We start from the raw sequence: 18,427 nt of genomic DNA on the forward strand, positions 1-18,427 counted from the left end.
GATTCGGTTCGGTTCTAGTTCGCGCTATATAAAACTCTGCAAAAAAAAAAAAAAAAAATGGCTGAGAGAGTTGCAAGGAGGTCCTTGCAACATCTCATCAAGTTCAGATGTTCTATGTACAAATCAAGACCACAGAGGGCAATGGACTCCATTGTGTTAAGTTTGCAGACATCACCCTGGAGAAAAACAAACCCTTGGGAGAGTTGCATGCCATACGTGTGATCGAAAATTTAGCAGAATACTTTTCTCCTCCAGGACTCCAGTGTGGCATGAGAGCACATGACGTTCCTGAGCAAAGAGAAAAATTATAGTTAACAGAGCAGCATCAAAATATTCTTCAAGTACAGCTGCAGGAGGTGGGATGGGAAGAAAAGAGGATCTACCTGAACATTTTAGCACTCGAGTGCTTAACCAATGTCCGGTGCAGAGAAAAATCCATGAATAGGAAAAGAAATGATGGAAGCATTAGAGAAAAATCAATCAATACGGAAAAAAACATGTTCTTAAGATATCAAGCGGATGTGACTGCCAAAGTTTCCGAAATAATCATACAAAATAAACCCTGGATACTTAAAGTACCAGGAAAAATCTAAAAAAAAAATGTCTATAAATGTCTGTGCCCTGAAAAATTGCCCATAGGCCAGGCCTCCGATGAACAGTGGGGGCTGGCAAACCAAGCACTGCGGCAAAGCACAGCAATACACAGACGGAGAGCATGTGTAAAGGAATAATTTCTAGATTGGATGTTACAAATAAAACACCCAACTCACTGAAAAAAACAGTTAATATTACCTTATGGTTACAACTGTGAACTTTGCCAGTTATAAGTAGGTCTGCTTAGCATAATTCACAGAAGCCGCACAACCATAATTCAGTCAAATTCACAGTTCATAAACTCACAATATTTATACCAATAATGAAGACGTAAAATCATTCATATACTTAAAAATGCAAATAATGTACTTAAGTGACTCATTGACAGTGTTAAGGAGGATGTCATATGTAATGTGGAACTGTAAGATAAATGTAATCAAAATGTCAAATTATCACATTAAAGGAAAGGTCATGAACTTTGTATTTGGAGTGCAAGTGTTAGTTTGCAATGCTGCTTCAACAAGAAAGCAGGAAAGTCAGCTATACATTGAGGCGTCGCTCATCAGAAAATTCGATGCACGCTGCACAATGTTCTAGATTGTAAAAAGCATCAATACAGTAGGTTATCAAAGTAAGAGCCTACTAGTCAATCGCAACACTTGACTGTATGACCATTCCTCCAAGAAGCCAAGAGGCTGGTCGTTTTCATACAGTGCAAGTACAAACATTACCACTGTTGACACTTGCTTAAAATGTTTACAAGGAAAATAACAGGAGAAGGCAGGAATATGCACAACATGCGAGTCTATACTTAAAACTTACAAGAGAAGCAAAATAAGCCACAGACCTCATGAAAGCTAGGACAGGTATTGGATGCTTTAATTCAGTCCTTAAAAGGGGGGGTGCTTGATTTTGCCATGGCTTAGTTACTCTGCTTTCAAACCTTGCTAGGAGCAAATAATGCTGCAAGGACAATAGTCTGAAGGTGAGGGGCAGTGTGTGTGGAGAAACTCATGAGTTAGTACTACACATTGAGCTGCAGCAAATACATTGGTTGAAAACAAACTGATGCTCTACCTAGGCTGCATCATCCAGGACTGCACATGAAACTACTTGGTAACCCAGAATCATTTTAATGTAGACAGAAATAATGTTACATACTAAAGCTTCATTTTCAACACTGATTTTAGTACTTTAAAATGTGAATAACTTACTTTTCAACATCTTTTAAAGCTTTGTTCTTCACTTTCATTTCTTCTGCAAGTTGACCACTCTTCTCGTTCACATCCTTAGTATCTTCGTGTATTTTCTCCTTTTGAGCATCAAGTTCACCAATTCGTTTTTGAAGATCATGACTGCAGAAGAACAAACATATTGGAACCATCAGACTCCAATAGAGGATCAGAGCAGTTATTGAGGGCAGATTTAACACCAATTTGTATTGCCCTTTTGCATTTTAGGTAAGAAAAAGTTTCCAGGTCAGAATTAAGAAAATGGTGCTTAGGAACCCAATTCCACATTCCAGGGATTATGTCCTCCTCCCCTAATCATGAACATAACTTACCACCACATTAAGTGTGGCTATTCAGTTAAAACACATTTTTAATTTATGGAAGAAAGCATAGCAGTCAGATAAACAGCTTTAACCAGAGGTCTGAGCAGCTTCTAATCCAAAATCCCCATTTGTCCTATTCATCAAAAACTCTAGTCACTCCTGAATTACAACCCTTTTTACATACAATATTTTAAAGACTGGTGATTATCCACCACTCTCACCTGGTGGAAGAAAACTACCGTGCTACAAATGGTGACCGTGATCCTACTCAGTGACTCTCCCAAAAACACAAAAACTACGTTTCCTCACGAATCGCGATCCCCCCCCTCCCCCGAAATGCCATATCTTTCCTTTCTCATTTTCTCCAGTCAAACCACCTTTCAGTGATGCAGAGGGATGGGATCTCATTTTGTTGGAAGTTTATCGGTTATGCTTGCTCCTCCTCTTGGTTGTTTCTGTGCCATGGCCAAGCATCCCACCTCTGAAGGAGTGCTGAATTCCTGCAGGTTTGGGATCAGAGTCCACAGTCAACGCGAGTGATGCAAGTGTTAGGGAGGGATGTGGTCTATTTTAGGGCACCTGATTGATCGCAAGGAGCCTGGAGGCATCACAGTGCTACATGCAAACAGAAGGCTGGTAATACAAAAGGTAATCTTGGGAATGGTAAATCTGCAATTCTTGCAGCACTTTGTTGAGAGGGGCACAATTTAGCTTACATCATTAATCACATATTAAAAAAAAAAGGGATCAAGACATGGCATTTAACACAATCATTCCTTACTAATGTCCTTGAAAATGAACAGTTTATCTGCATACTTATTGGATTTCATTTTTTGTTTTTTTAAATATGTGGTTAGCACTGTTTATGAGTAATGGCTGAGGATACTTTTGGAGTTTATTGGCATTTTTAAATATCTTGGTGCTTGTTAGAATTGGGGGTCTCTGGTTGGCACAGGTATACACTTGTGACAAACAGGGACCCTCTCCTCTAGTCCGGGCAAGAGAACTACTCCTCAGAATAACCCCTGCTCACCCTTCAGGTTGCATGGCGCGAGCAGACAAGGCTACTCTTCAGGGCGCAAAGTCAGTTAAGCATTTATGATCATACACAGTAAAATTACAGACCCACCACAAATGGAAACCAGGCGTAAGATTTGTATAAAAAATACGTAGGCTTTATGTAAAAATAGATTTATAAGCAGGCTTAATTACAAGACTATTAACGTTTAGAAAATGAGGCCGCAAGATTTAAAAAGCAAGTGTTCTTTTAGGGTTCTTTCAGCAAAGTACACTGGGAGTCAATGCGCGCTTCGCGCTGGTGAAGTGACCCGTTAGCAAGCGAGAACCGGCAGGGAAAACAAACGTTGCGGACCCTGGATCCGATGCAAACTCAGGCACGAATTCGCGGTACACTGTACCTTGCTGCGGGTGTCCGAGGCGTTGCAGGCGCGGCCACAATTGAGGGTGGACCTCGGACGAGGCCGGCTGTTCTCCGCTGCACTATACGGCTCGGAGTCTCCTCGAGGTGCGAGGCGGGGGAGCAGGATGGCGTGGAGAGGTACGGGCGATCCGGGGTCTAGAGCGGCTCACGGGGCGAGGCACCGTTCAGGCCTGCGGAGCGTACTTCTTCTGGGTATTCTGGAAAGTGCGTGGCGTACTTTTCCGGGTACCAGCGTACGAGCCGGACTCTGCCAGTACGCGTCGCAGGGACCGTACCTGTGGAGGTGTTGTGTTCCCGGGTAGTCAGGCACCGCACGGGGCCTCTGGCACGGGACGTACCAGAAGCTCTGGAAGTGCGGCACGGACATCGGGTGCAGGAGGGCAAAGCGGGGCAGCCGAGTACGTGTCGAAGTACGGGCCGTCCGGGGCTATGAAATGCGCTCCCTGCGAAATCTGGCGGGTTGGGGTGAGAGGCACACCAAGAGCTCCGTAGCAGGCGAGGTGACAGGAGAGCAGGCGGCCCGGCGGGGGAGAGCGACGAACTAGAGCGGGCCTCTCAGCGGGCAGGGGCGTCACGACCTTAGGAGGGGGGCGAGGGCACTAGTAGTCACAGCTCCGGCGAGGGAAGAGAACGCAAGGGCCCAGCAGCAGACAGGCATAGGCAGGATTGAGCCCAATGGTCCTGGGGCTCAGTTCAGGGGGAAAGCTCGGATCAAGCCCTTGGCGATAGTTTCAGGCACAAATGTAACAAAGTCCTCTCTGGTCTTTTCCTCTCCTCTCTCAGCAAGGCACCACTGTAGGCCGGTCCTTCAGGTCAGGGACAGTCTTTCCTCCTTCAGCTTCTCTTGGTCCTTCTAGTCGGGCAGAGGTTCTTTGTGGTCAAAAGAGGATCTGATTTGTTAGGAGCAGAGCTCCTCTTTTAATACACAGTTTCTTTTGTCTTTTCAGGCCAGGGGGGCCTTTGCATAGTCCAATTCAGCTCTGGAGCACTTTGTTTTGCAGACTCTGGCTTCTTCTTTCAAGTGCAGGGGAGGGACATCAGACGCTCTCCAGGGGGTGGAGCCAGCATTGTGGTGGCAGAGCACAGCCCTATTCAGAGTCAAGGGGCACTCCTCCCCCTATCCTGGAGGTAATCCCTCTATTCACCACCTGGCAGCCGAGACTGTCCCCTGGAATCCCCCAGTCGTGTCACACACAGAAACCAGACAGCAGATACACATCCTAGCAGAGGCGGGCTGAAATGGTCAGGCAAGCAAATGCTAACTTTCTAAAAGTAGCATTTGCAAACACAGGATATTAAAATAAACTTTACTAACAAGTATTTTATTATTCTGAGTTCAGGCATACTAAACTTCACTTTCTACCATGTTCCCTGAGCCTACTGTGATTATAGAGTAATAATTCCTTTTTTTTATTGAGAATTTAAAATGTACAAAAAATACAAGTAATCATGATCCTAGTACAAAAGATTTCAAAGTGCAACGGATCACAGGATATCATACTACATTTCAGTCATACAATATATATATATATATATATATATATATATATATATATATATATATATATATATATAGTCCAAAAAAAAACAATTTAAAAGGAAGGGAAAATGGGTTTCAAACACTTACGAGGAATTCATAAAAATGAATTAATAGAATACAACCAACATAGATTACGAACACATATCAGAATAAACATACCTCAGTCTATATTTACAGCTGCCCATCCCTCCAATCTTTTAAGGGTGCCCATATTTTGCAACCAAACTCGCGTGTTTTCCTACCCTTATGTACATACAATGTAGATTCGATATTATGGATACCGAGGAGCCTGGTCAACCACATTTGAAAGGATGGGGCATTTGAATCTTTCCAGGCTGCTGACAGAAGAATGCGCAGTACCGCAACGGCTAAAAAGATAAATGCTTCCGTCTCACTGTTAAAACCTATCTTACTATCACTCCCAAAGATCATCACTGTCGGGGATAGACTGATCTTAGAGCCTAGCAGCCCCTCCAGAAATTTCTCCATCTAACCTTTAATCATTCTGAGTTTCTCACAATAATAAAACATGTGCACGAGATCCCCCGGGCCCTTCTGACATCTGGGGCAATTGTTGTCCACCCTCATACCCCAGTCAAATAGCTTAGGAGTAAAGTACAGATTAAAAAGTGTTTTAAAATGTGCCTTCAAATTTGATGAACGTAAAACCACCGTATCCAAATATAGGGCTATATCGAGATCCGAGTCAGGATCCTGCAGTTTAACTGCCCAGGCAGCCTCATGTTTCTCCAGGTCATCAGACAACCTTTCGATTAAATCCCGATATATAACTTTGATCCTATTCCTCCCTTTTAATAAATATTCTAACATGGGACAGCTAATAACCGGGGAGATGCAAGGTCTTATAGCTTCAAGTATTTGCGAGACCTGAACATATTTAAAACTTTGACTACTGGGCAGGCCGTACTTCTGCCGGATGTCATCAAAACTCATGATGCTGCCCTCCTTCATTATGTCCCCCACTGTCCGGATGCCCTGCTGTTCCTAACATTTCCATGCCCCGTCCTGACTCAGATTAGGAAAACGGCCTGATTTCCACAGTGGCGTATACAAATTAATCCTTGGGATTCGTAGCACTTTCTGCAGTGTTTTCCACAGCTCCCAAACACTTACTAAAACCTTGTAGCGCATTTTCTTAAAATATCTGCGATCCGTTTTCCTTAGCAGAGCACCCATAGCCTCCTTCCACATTATTAGCTCATATACCGATGGAATATCAGAGCTCAGATCTTGGGTGTATCTTTTACTTGATGCTGGATCAAATAGAATTGACATCTGTGTCAACAAACATGCCCAGTGATAGTACCTTAAATTCGGAACACCTAGGCCTCCACGTTCCTGCGGGAGGGTCATATATTTCAATGACCGCCTAATCTTCCCGTATTGCCACAGAAAGCTGTTAAAGATGGACTCTATTTTTTTATCACTCCCTCCTCAATTAAGAAAGGAATGGAATGGAACAGATAGAGGATTTTGGGCCGCATGGTCATTTTCAACACGTTCGTCCTACCTATAAGAGATAGGTGCAACGTGTCCATTCGCTTCAAATCTCTCATTTTTTTTTTTAGAAGTGGATCAAAGTTATCCTGGATGATTAATCCCGTTGCTGCATTAATTATCACCCCCAGATATGTTGCTGAGTCAACATACCTTTGATTGGACTTAATGATGTTCTTTGAGCATATTACCTGGGTTTTTGCCTCATTCAGACGGCATCCAGAATGGCATCCAAATTCCCTGGTGATTTCGACCAGTATTCGCATAGCCTCGGCAGGTTCTGATGAGATCACTGCCAGATCGGCATAGGCTAATATTTTGCTCTCGAATCCATTGGTTATCACTGGCTTGATCCCACGGTTCCCCAGTATCTGCCTAACCAATGGATCGATGTAAAGCGCGAATAAGATGGGTGAGTAGGGACACCCCTGACGGGAGCCCCTAGTTATCGTGGTTTTCTCTGAACACTCACCCATCATCTGTATTCTGGCGACCGGGTCTACATACATAGCTTTTATAGCCGTCAGGATTCTTTGACCGAAACCTCTCCCCACAAGGACACTTCACAAATAGTGCCATCTAACGCGATCGAAGGCTTTTTCCGCGTCGAGCAGGATCATAGCGATCCCCTCCCTCCCAACAGCATGGGCCTCAAACAACGAGATTGCCCTTCTGATATGGTCTGTTCCTCGACCCGGAATGAAGCCATGCTGCCAGGGGAAAACAAGCCCGCCAATGACCCTCGCCAGACGCGAAGCCAAAATCTTCGCATAGAGCTTGTTGTTTGAGTTTATAAGAGAGATCGGCCTATAGGACCCAGGATTTTCTTTCGGCTTCCCTTTTTTAGGGAAAACCACTATATTTGTGTCCTTCCAGGTTTCAGGTATTTTCCCAGTGCACATGATTCCATTAAATAGGTCTAACAGCATTGGAACCACCTCGACCGAGAGACACTTATATAGCTCCAATGGGATGCTATCTGGTCCCGCTGCTTTACCGGCCGCCAGATATGATAATGCCTCGCGGACTTCGTCGACCGTCATAACTCTCTAGCTTTTCCCTCTCAAACTCACCCAGTTCGGGTCCACCATCCGGATAATTTTCATGGGGGAGCGCACGCACTCTCTCTTCCTTATATAAGGTTTGATAGAAATTTGCGAATACCCCAAGAATATCCTGTGGTCCCACAAACTCGTGCCCATTCTCCTGGATGCTAGTTATTATATTTTTCGTGTTGTCCTGCCTGATCCTCAGCGCCAGTGCCTTGCCTGCCTGCTCCCTTGTCTCATACATTTTCCCTCTGTATTTCCAATATTCTGACGTCGCTTTTTCAGCCAGCTGTTTCTGTAATTCCGCTTTAATGGAACAGATTTTGATTTGACTTTCCTTTCTTCCCATGTGTTATATCTTGACAGTGCTGTTTTTCTGCCTTAACTAAATCTGCTAGGAGCCTGTCCTTTCCTGCCTTCAATTTTTTCCTGGCTTGGGCGGTATAGCTAATTACCTCCCCCCTCAATGCGGCTTTAAACGTATCCCAGACACAATTTCTGCGTGCACTATAGCGATTGGCCTCAGAACTCTCAAGCCCATTTCCTCAGATACTCGACAAAGAGGGTGTCAGCCAGAAGTTTCCTTTTAAATGTCCACACCCTTTGTTTTCTAACTGGCCCTACACCATGATACCTAATTGCCAATGGACTATGGTCCGAGAGGACCTTAGGAAGCTTCCCGATATTAACCATACTGATTTCTGTAGATGATATTAGGAAATAATCCAGTTTGGTATACTTCCGGTGAGGGCATGAAAAATATGTGAACCCAGGATCGCCCTGCTCCTTCGCTCCCCATACATCCATTAGCCCATGAGACTGCATCAGGGAGGAGAGTGCTTTGAACACCCTGGGCTTTCTACCAATATACGGACTTCTCTCAACCAGGTCAGCTGTTATATTAAAATCCCCGCATACCAGAATGGGAACAGGCAAGGTTGCCAGTTCCCCCCTCCAATATTTCAAATACTTAGGTGTCGTCCTGGTTGGAACCTTATATTCCACATATTGTTAGTCCACATTCCATCTCGACCAAAGCCCATCTACCTAGCGCATCCGTTTTAACCAGTTTGGCCCCGCCCAGTACCGTTTTACCTAGGATCGCCACCCCCCTTACTGTTGAAGTCTGAGATGAGCATGCCAGAATGTCAAAGCCACCAAGAAGATGTTTCTTCGCCCATGGTAGGTGCGTTTCCTGAAGACACAGAATGTCAGTGGGCTCTGATTTAACAAACTCGAACAATCTGGCCCTCTTTTTCCAATCATTCAACCCTCCTATGTTAATCTAGTATACACTAAGGCTCGACATTTTTAATTTTAAGCATTTCCTTCAATTTTATTGCCAGCAATTGGGTAGAAAGAACTCTTAGCAGAGATACCATATCCTGTATTAGTAAGAAAAACAAACTTTGTACCATAAATTCTTTTTTTTTTGCTTTTACCCCCTCATACCCGAACCCCCCCACCCCAATCCCCTTCCCCCTCCCACATGAAGCGCTCAGACTGAGGTCTGGGCTTGTGATGTGCGTATGCAGCAGCGGAGATACATAGGTGCAGCGATCAATTACATAGAAAAGAAAAATTAAATGCCAAAGTGCTCCCCGCCCCAGCGAAGAAAAAGAAAGAAAGACCCAGCCAAAAGATCGGGAGCCATACGATTGGGCCGGGTGTCAGGACACTGAAATAAAAAATATGCCATTAGAAGACTATAGCCACTCAAGTACCGTGCCACAAACCAACCCCATGGTGTCAAATATCACACTCCCAGGCCCAAACTCTCCTTATTAACTCAATTATTTGCTAGCCCCTAACTACCCAGAGAGTCCAGATACTCCTTGGCCTTTACTTCAGATGAAAAATATTGGGTCCGACCATCTTTCACGACCTTGAGCTGTGCTGGATTAGCAAGATATACTTGCAGATGTTTGTCCTGAAGAGGTTTAATCAATTGTCTCAGCCTCCAGCGCCTCAACTGTTGCATGGCAAAAGTCTGGCCTAGCGAAAAATGACACTCCCTCGCTAGACCTGCTCACCTCGGGCCGGGTTTTTTCCGATATGACTTGTAGGAGGATAAAATTGCCCAAGAATATTATAACTGCCCTTGGCTTGTCACTACTTCCTGCCCCCGAACGGACCCTGAACGGAATGCGGTGTGCCCTCTGGATTTCTGCCGGCCAGTTCCATTCAGAAAGTTCTGGAAATGCGGTCTTAAAGAGATGATCATATAGGCCCTAACATCTGATCCCTCTGCCCCTTCTGGTATCCCCAGCACCCGTAGGTTATTGCGCCTTAGCCCGTTTTCCATATCCTGCAGTTTTCACTGGATATCAACATCCTGGGTGCTTTGGGACTCAACTTTGGCAGTGGCTGCAGCGGCCTCTGATTCCGTCGCCACAATTCTTTCCTCCAGATTAGTAACTCTATCCCCCACATTGGCGTATGCTTTGGACAGCTTTCTGACAACGCCTTGCATCTTACACAATGCTGCTTGCGAATTCCGGCTGTCCTGGCGGGCTTCTTCCCTATGCGTGAGGATAGTCTGATAGATAACATCTAATAGCGGGGGTGAGCTGCTGGAGCCTCGACATTAGGGCTTCCCTGTAGTGGCGTGGCTGAAGAATGGTCCCACGTTAGGCCCTGTAGAGGTTGATCATGAGCGTTCCCTTGACCGGCTAGTCTTTTGGCTGTGCTAGGGAGGTTCTGTTCTAGATCACTGTCGGTCTCAAGGTCACTGCCCCCCTGGGACGAGCTCCTATCGTCTGACCATTCAGCTTCCTCTGAAACAGAAAAAGAGCACTCGCTGCTATCCTTCTCATTTTCCTTCTCCTGACCTTTATCGTTACGATCGTTTGGACCGGGGGGGGCATAGCATCGTTGCCTCTTCTCCCCCATCCCCACCTGCTTCCAGTCCTTGCCCTGAAACCGCCTCTGGTTGGCTGCTATGTACGAGTACAGATGAAGCAGCTGTTTCGTCACCGACAATGCTCACAGCCACTAACTCAGCTACTAGCCCATCAGTTACTTCAGACATTTGCCCTTGTTCCCCCACTGCAATCAAGCCTTCAAGCGGGCCACCAATCTGCACCGCTGCATCTTCTGGTAAAGGGCTACATACAGCTCTCGTACCGGTCACCGTGGCCTTCTGTAGGACCGACACCTGGGTGGGCGCGTGAGCATCTGTTGTGCCGGCACTCATATCCTTAGTATTGTGCCCTTTACCACTCCGGGCAAACAGCTCAGAGATAGAGGGGGCTTGCCGCGATCTCGCAGATGCATGTTTCCCCTTTAAAGATTCCCCCGTAGGCGTACACAGCGTTGGTGCGGATACCTCCTCCGTTATCTCCTGCTCGGGTTGCTCCGTGGCTTGAGCGGCTTGTGCTTTTCTCCTAGCAGCCGCTGCTGCTTTTAAACAAGGGAGCAAGCCAGGCTGATGAGGAGACTCAAGACGTGAGACATGGTGGGGGAGGTAGGGATTGCTGTATTGTAGGTTGCTGAGTGTTGTTCTTGAGATGGCTGCATACGGCGTGAGACATGGTGGGGGAGGTGGGGATTGCTGTATTGTAGGTTGCTGAGTGTTGTTCTTGAGATGGCTGCATACGGCATAATTGGAGTTCTACAGGAGGGAAGATCCCATATAAAAGTAATGTCATTATTGATCATTCCATTGTCCCTCTATATGCAACATCGCAGTAGCTCCGTTTCCTTTGGACCTTTGTATGGTTACTGTCAAAATCTGTACTGTTCATCTGCACAACTTATATGTATTGCCGAGACTTACTTGCTTACTCCTATGTACCATTTATGAGATATTAGTCCATGTGTTACCTTTGTGCTGAATGTATTGTATCTGCTTTTTTTGTGTACAGAAAAACCCAAAATAAAATTTTAAAACAAAATAAATTAAAAAAAATAGTAAAAAATACTATGCACCCTGCGTTTTGGGCTGTAAGGCCTACATAGGTGTGACCTGGTAAGTAAATAAGGGTTTCTCCTAGTTTTTTGGGCACCATATACTATGGCCTTGAAGGAAAGGTCAATATGCCAATAGGGTGTTAGACCTATAAAATATGTGAAAATTGGCTGAGTATATAAACTGGAGCCCTGGTTACCTTGGTCTTTGTGCACAAAGTAAAAAAAAAAACAGCAGCCGGCCAGAAAAACGAGGATAACCACGCAAACAGGTACTCTCCCACAATTATCCTAAGAGGCCTCAAAATAAGGGAGCAAGGGATAGATTTACTGTGGCTTGGATTTACAGGGCTAATCAGTGTTCTCCTGGGTTGACCATGGTTGACCATGTTTGGCATGTCTAGAGGGCAGTGTTGCTGGGAGGCGGTGTCACCAAGTGTGGATTGTTAGGAAGGCATCGTGTATAAGAGCTAGATTTCAGAATTAGTCCCATCACATGGTCTTTAGTCCATGCTAGCTTGATCGGACAACACTGTGTAGTAGGCTTGCTACCTGGCTGTGGGTTTTGGTACTGCAAGCCCAAGTATCTGACGCTGACCACGGATCATATAAACTCAGAAAAACAGTAGGGGTGACTTTTTGGTGGGGGGTTAGAGTACCACACCAAGGATGTCAAATCTAACAAACTTCGTCTGTAAAAATGTCATGGAGGTCTAAGCGCAAAGTACATCAGTGCACCAAATAGCAAACAAGGGCTCAGCACTGGGGGTAGAAAAGCCTAGGCAGCTAAGGGGTTAAACTGACTACATATTTTGGAGAATTATTTTCTTCTCTCCCTTCATTGTAACAAGCTTTTCATATCAGTCAGAGCCAAAGAATTCAAGCAATGAAAACACACTTCAGGGGAAACACAAGAAGGGAGAAGCACAAGTTACTACTTGTGTAACGATATATCTGTAAGACATTAGTTAGTGATACCATTCCTTACCTTAGAATATCCCCAGGCGTCAGACTGGATCCAGAAAGTTTTTCCTTAGCAGAACCCCGGCGCATCAGTAGGTGGCGTCCTGCGGCTCCGCATCCGTCGCCTTAAGCGCCGAGATGACATCACGGAGAGTTCTTGGGCGCCACCCATGCGCACGGACGTCAGTTCTGTACACTACTTTTCGCACCAGGAACGCAGAGCCAAGCAAGAAACTGACCATTGGTGCATAAAACTAGGGCCCTAAAAGGGAGGACCTTAACCCTAGTAATCAGTTCGCAGAACGGGGAGGATGGGTGGGGCGGCAAGGAATCGATCACCAACTAATTTCTCTTACAGATATATTGTTACACAAGTAGTAACTTGTGCATCTGAAAGAAACGTTAATGATAGATTCCTTACCTTAGAATACATACCTCAGCAATACCAACCCCTGAGGTGGGTCTGCGGACCAAATTACACCAGAAAGTCACGGAACGGCCAAATAAGCCATACCTCTGTACTGGACTGTCAAGGCAGTAGTGCTTGGTAAACGTGTGCAGCAAGGCCCACGTAGCTGCTCGACAAATGTCCTGCAAGGGAACGCCGCGTCCTAAGGCAGTAGTGGCTGCACTTGCCCTGGTGGAATTGGTACCGAGCCCCACAGGAGGCTCCTTCTTAGCCAAGGAGTAACATGCTTTGATGCACAGAACAACCTACCGGGAGATGATCCACTTGTGCACAGCCTGAAATTTTTGGGCGCCCACGTATCCAACAAAGAGCTGGTCATCCAGCCGGAACTGTTGTGTATGCCGCAGATAGAATGAGAGTGCCCAATTTGGGTCCAGACGGTGGAGCCTTTCCTCCCTTGAGGGATGCGGAAAGAAGGTGGGCAAAGTGATGGTCTGCCAGATGTGGAAGGGCATAACAACGTAGGAAGGAAGGACTGGTCCTTAGAAACACCTTGTCCGGATAAACAGAAAGGAAAGGAGGGTTGGAAGAAAAGAGAATGGAGCTCACTCTTCTGGCAGAGGTAGTTATGAAGGGGCTCAAAGGGAGCGCACATCAGAAAGGTCAAGACAAGATTTGAGTCCCACTGATGCATTATGAAAGGCACGGGTGGAAACGTACTCGTAATTCCTTTGAGGAAACGGTTAATAACCGGGGACTTAAAAAGAGAAGGCTGATCTGGAAGCCGTAGAAAGGCAGAGATTGCCGAAAGATAACCTTTGATAGTGCCCAGAGCAGAGCCCTGCTGGGCCAAAGACAGAAAAAACAGAAGGACCTAAGAAAGAGGGGCAGAAAGGGGACCCACAGCCTTTGCTGTGCACCATGCCACAAATTTGTTCCACCTGCAGGCATATACCGTTTTAGTGGAGGGACGCCTGGCTGCTATAATGACATCACAGATTTCGGGAGGAAGATCGAAAGGCGTCAACTGTCGCCGCTCAATCTCCACGCATGGAGGTAGAGACTGGACAATTTCGGGTGGAGGACCATCCCCTGCTGCTGCGACAGAAGACCCTCCCGAAGAGGCAGTCGGATCGGGGGATCGGTCGCCATGCTGAGTAGCTCGGGATACCAGTATCTTTGTGCCCAATCCGGAGCCACAAGGAGGACTTGGGCCCAGACGCGCCTGATCTTCAGCACTCTGGGCAGTAGTGGTATAGGCGGAAAGGCGTACAACAGACCGCAACTCCACTCGCGACAAAAAGCGTCGCCGGGCGAGTGCCGCCTTGGAAATTCCCGCGTGTTGCATTGATGACATCGCGCGTTCGCTTCGGTGGCGAATAGATCTAACCAAGGCTCTCTCCACTGCAGAAAGAGACCTTGCGCCATGCCAGAGTTCAGACGCCATTCGTGATCCATCAGGCACCGGCGGCTGAGTTAGTCTGTCCTGACGTTCAGAGAACCACCAAGGTAATGCCTTAATGTTCCAGCCATGTCCAGAGGCGCAGAGCCTCCTGACATAGGGTCTAGGACCCCATTCCGCCCTGTTTGTTGTAATACCACATGGCTGTGGTGTTGTCCGTGAGCACCTGCACCACACTTCCCAGGACAGAGGGAAGGAATGCCTTCAGTGCAAGTCGGATCACCCACAGCTCCAGAAGGTTGATATGGAGCCGGGACTCCGCCGGAGACCAGAGGCCTCTGATCTCCGCATCTCCCAAGTGGCCTCCCCATCCCATGAGAGACGCATCAGTCACTACTGTGTGCTCCATTTGGGAAAGGGAGAGTTCTGCCACGGACCCAATTGAGATTTGTGAGCCACCACTGCAACTGTTGTGCAGTGCCCTCCAAGATCTGGACATGATCAGACAGGTTGCCCTGCTGCTGCGCCCACTGGAACTTTAGGTCCCACTGCAGAGCCTGCATATGCCATCTGGCATGTGTCACCAGCAGGATGCAGGAGGCCATCAGGCCCAGGAGCCGGAGGGTCATCCAGACAAACCTGGGATAGAGGCTGAAAGATCAGAATCATAGCCTGAATATCCCGGACTCGCTGCTCGGGAGTATAAACCTGAAACAGCGTCGAATCCAGAAACGCTCCGATGTAGGGGAGATACTGAGAGGGGCTCAGGTGCGACCTAGGCACGTTGATAGAGAACCCCAGCAACTGCAGGAGGTCAGCCGTAGCCTGAAGGTGGTTAACTATTGCCTGGGGCTAGCCCGCCTTCAACAACCAGTCGTCTAGGTAGGGGGAGACAGACACCCCTGACCTGCGCAGGTGAGCTGCGACCACCGCCATCACCTTTGTGAACACCCTAGGGGTACTGGTAAGGCCGAAGGGGAGCACGGCAAACTGGAAATGCTCCTAGCCCACCATGAACTGCAGGTAACGCCAGTGGGCCGGCAGGACAGGGATGTGAAAATAAGCGTTTTGCAAGTCCAACGCTACCATCCCGTCTCCAGGGTCGAGAGCAGCCAAGACCTGAGCCAGAGTATGCATTTTGAATTTCTCTTTCCAGAGTAAGCGATACACGTCCCAGAGGTCCAAAATGGGGCACAGGCCCCCCCCTTTTCCTTCTTTGGGACCAGAAAGTAGTGGGAATAACAACCACTCCCTACTTTCTGCCCAGGAACGCACTCCATGGCCCCCTTGGCCAAGAGGACCGTAACTTGCTGTTGGGGAAGAACCAAATGATCCCTCGACATGCGGTGGCACCGAGGTGGCATGGTCGGAGGGGAGGACTGAAAGGGGAGTGAGTAACCCTTGCGCATTCTCTGCAGTACCCACTTGTCCGATATAATGCTGCGCCAGTGGGGGAGGTGGTGGCGGATCCTGCCAAGCACCTGCGTGGGGTGCCCCACGAAGCTCAGACTAGGAAGGTTTGGAAGAAGGAGCAGCGAAGGTGGAGGTGGGCTGACCCGCACCCTGAAGAACAAGTTACTTACCTTCGGTAACGATATATCTGTAAGAAACAGTAGTTAGTATTAGATTCCTTACCTTAGAATATCCCCAGGCGTCAGTCTGGATCCGGAAACTTTTGCGTAGCAGTACCCCTGCGCGTCGGTAGGCGTCGTCTGCAGGCGTCCCCTGCGGCTCCGCGTCGTCGGCGTCGTGCGCCGTGATGACGTCGCTGGAGTATATAGACGCCGCCTCCGCGCGCTGACGTCAGTTCTTTGCACACAGCTTTTCCGCGCCAGAACACGCAGAGCCATGTGAGAACCAACACTGGTGCCATTTGAAAACTAGGGCCCTGAAAGGGATGTCCTTAACCCTAGGTATCAGTTCGCAGAACGGGGAGGATGGGAGGGGCGGTAAGGAATCTAATACTAACTACTGTTTCTTACAGATATATCGTTACCGAAGGTAAGTAACTTGTTCATCTGAAAGAAACAGGTTAGTATTAGATTCCTTACCTTAGAATAGATACCCCAGCAATACCAACCCCGGTGGTGGGTCTGCGAACCAATACAACCTACACCAGAAAGTCCTGGAGGACCGAACGGCCAAAGAAGCCATCCCTCCGGACTTGACTGTCCAGGCAGTAGTGCCTCGCAAAGGTGTGCAGCGAGGCCCACGTGGCCGCCTGGCAAATGTCCTGCAAAGGGACTCCCCGGCCCAGGGCAGTAGTAGCCGCCGTGGCCCGAGTGGAATGGGCCCTCAGCCCAACAGGAGGCTCCTTCCGAGCCAAAGAGTAGCATGCTTTGATGCACAGGACGACCCACCGAGAGATGGTCCGTTTCTGTACCGCCCTTCCCTTCTTCTCACCCACGTAGCCAACAAACAGTTGGTCATCCACCCGGAACTGGCGTGTGCGATCCATATAGAATGAAAGCGCACGTTTTGGGTCCAGACGATGGAGCCGCTCTTCATCCTTTGAAGGATGCGGAGGCGGGAAGAAAGAGGGCAAGGTGATGGACTGCCCAATGTGAAAAGCAGAGACTACCTTGGGCAGGAAAGAAGGTCTAGTCCGAAGAACCACCTTATCAGGATGAACAGACAAGAAAGGAGGTTGAATAGAAAGAGCCTGGAGCTCACTCACTCTCCTGGCAGAGGTGATGGCTACCAGGAAGGCCGTCTTTAAGGTGAGAAGACGGAGAGGACAGGAATGAAGGGGCTCAAAGGGAGCGCACATCAGGAAAGTCAAGACCAGGTTCAAGTCCCACTGAGGCATCACGAACGGAGTTGGAGGATACATGTGCGTGATGCCCTTCAAGAATCTTAACACAATAGGGGACTTGAATAAAGATGGCTGATCAGGTAGCCTCAAGAAGGCGGAAAGGGCAGAAAGATAGCCCTTGATAGTGCCCAGAGCAGAGCCCTGCTGGGCAAGGGAAAGGAGGAAGAGGAGAACCTCAGACAGAGGGGCAGAAAGGGGATCCACAGCCTTTGCTGTGCACCATGCCACAAATCTGTTCCACCGGCAGGCGTATACCGACTTCGTGGAGGGACGCCTGGCTGCCAGAATTACATCACAGACTTCAGGAGGCAAGTCAAATGGCCTCAGCTGCCGCCGCTCAATCTCCAAGCATGGAGGTGGAGACTGGACAGGTTCGGGTGGAGGACCGTCCCCTGCTGCTGCGACAGAAGGTCCTCCTGAAGGGGCAGGCGGATCGAGGGACCGACTGTCATGCTGAGTAGCTCGGGATACCAGTATCTTCGAGCCCAGTCCGGAGCCACAAGGATAACTTGGGCCCGGTCGCGCCTGATCTTCTTCAGCACTCTGGGCAGAAGTGGTATAGGCGGAAAGGCGTACAACAGACCGCAACTCCACTCGCGCCGAAAGGCGTCGCCGAGCGAGTGCCGTCTTGGAAACTCCAACGCGCAGAACTGATGACATTGCGCGTTCTCTTCTGTGGCGAATAGATCTAACCAAGGCTCTCCCCATTGCTGAAAGAGGCCTCTCGCCACATCCGAGTTCAGACGCCATTCGTGATCCACCGAGCACCGACGGCTGAGTTCGTCCGCCCTGGCGTTCAGAGAACCTGCCAGGTGTTGAACCGTCAGAGTCACGCCCTGACGTTCCAGCCATTGCCAGAGGCGCAGAGCCTCTTGGCAAAGGGTCCACGACCCCACACCGCCCTGTTTGTTGCAGTACCACATGGCGGTGGTGTTGTCCGTGAACACCTGCACTACACTCCCGTTGACAAAGGGGAGGAATGCCTTCAGTGCTAGGCGAATCGCCCGCAGCTCCAACATGTTGATATGGAGCCGGGACTCCGCCGGAGACCAGAGGCCTCTGATCTCCGCCTCTCCCAAGTGGCCACCCCAGCCTTGGAGGGACGCGTCCGTCACAACCACGTGCTCCGGTTGGGGAAGGGAGAGGGATCTGCCCCTGACCCAATCGCGGTCCGTAAGCCACCACTGCAACTGTCTCGCAGTGCCCTCCGAGATCAGGACATGGTCGGATAG

The 18,427-nt window shown here is 48.3% G+C and overlaps 1 protein-coding gene across 2 annotated transcripts in view; it reads right to left on the reverse strand.

The window, feature by feature from the left end:
• The window catches only part of SMC4 (structural maintenance of chromosomes 4), a 630,932-nt gene that overhangs the window by 553,545 nt on the left and 58,960 nt on the right, over positions 1–18,427 (reverse strand). For both annotated transcript variants that reach the window (XM_078666858.1, XM_078666857.1), the window contains exon 8: positions 1,809–1,949. In XM_078666858.1, the coding sequence (XP_078522984.1) occupies positions 1,809–1,949 (141 nt within the window). The remainder of the gene's footprint in view (positions 1–1,808; positions 1,950–18,427) is intronic.

Source organism: Lissotriton helveticus, chromosome 11, assembly GCF_964261635.1.
Source record: "Lissotriton helveticus chromosome 11, aLisHel1.1, whole genome shotgun sequence".
Classification (NCBI taxonomy): domain Eukaryota; kingdom Metazoa; phylum Chordata; class Amphibia; order Caudata; family Salamandridae; genus Lissotriton; species Lissotriton helveticus.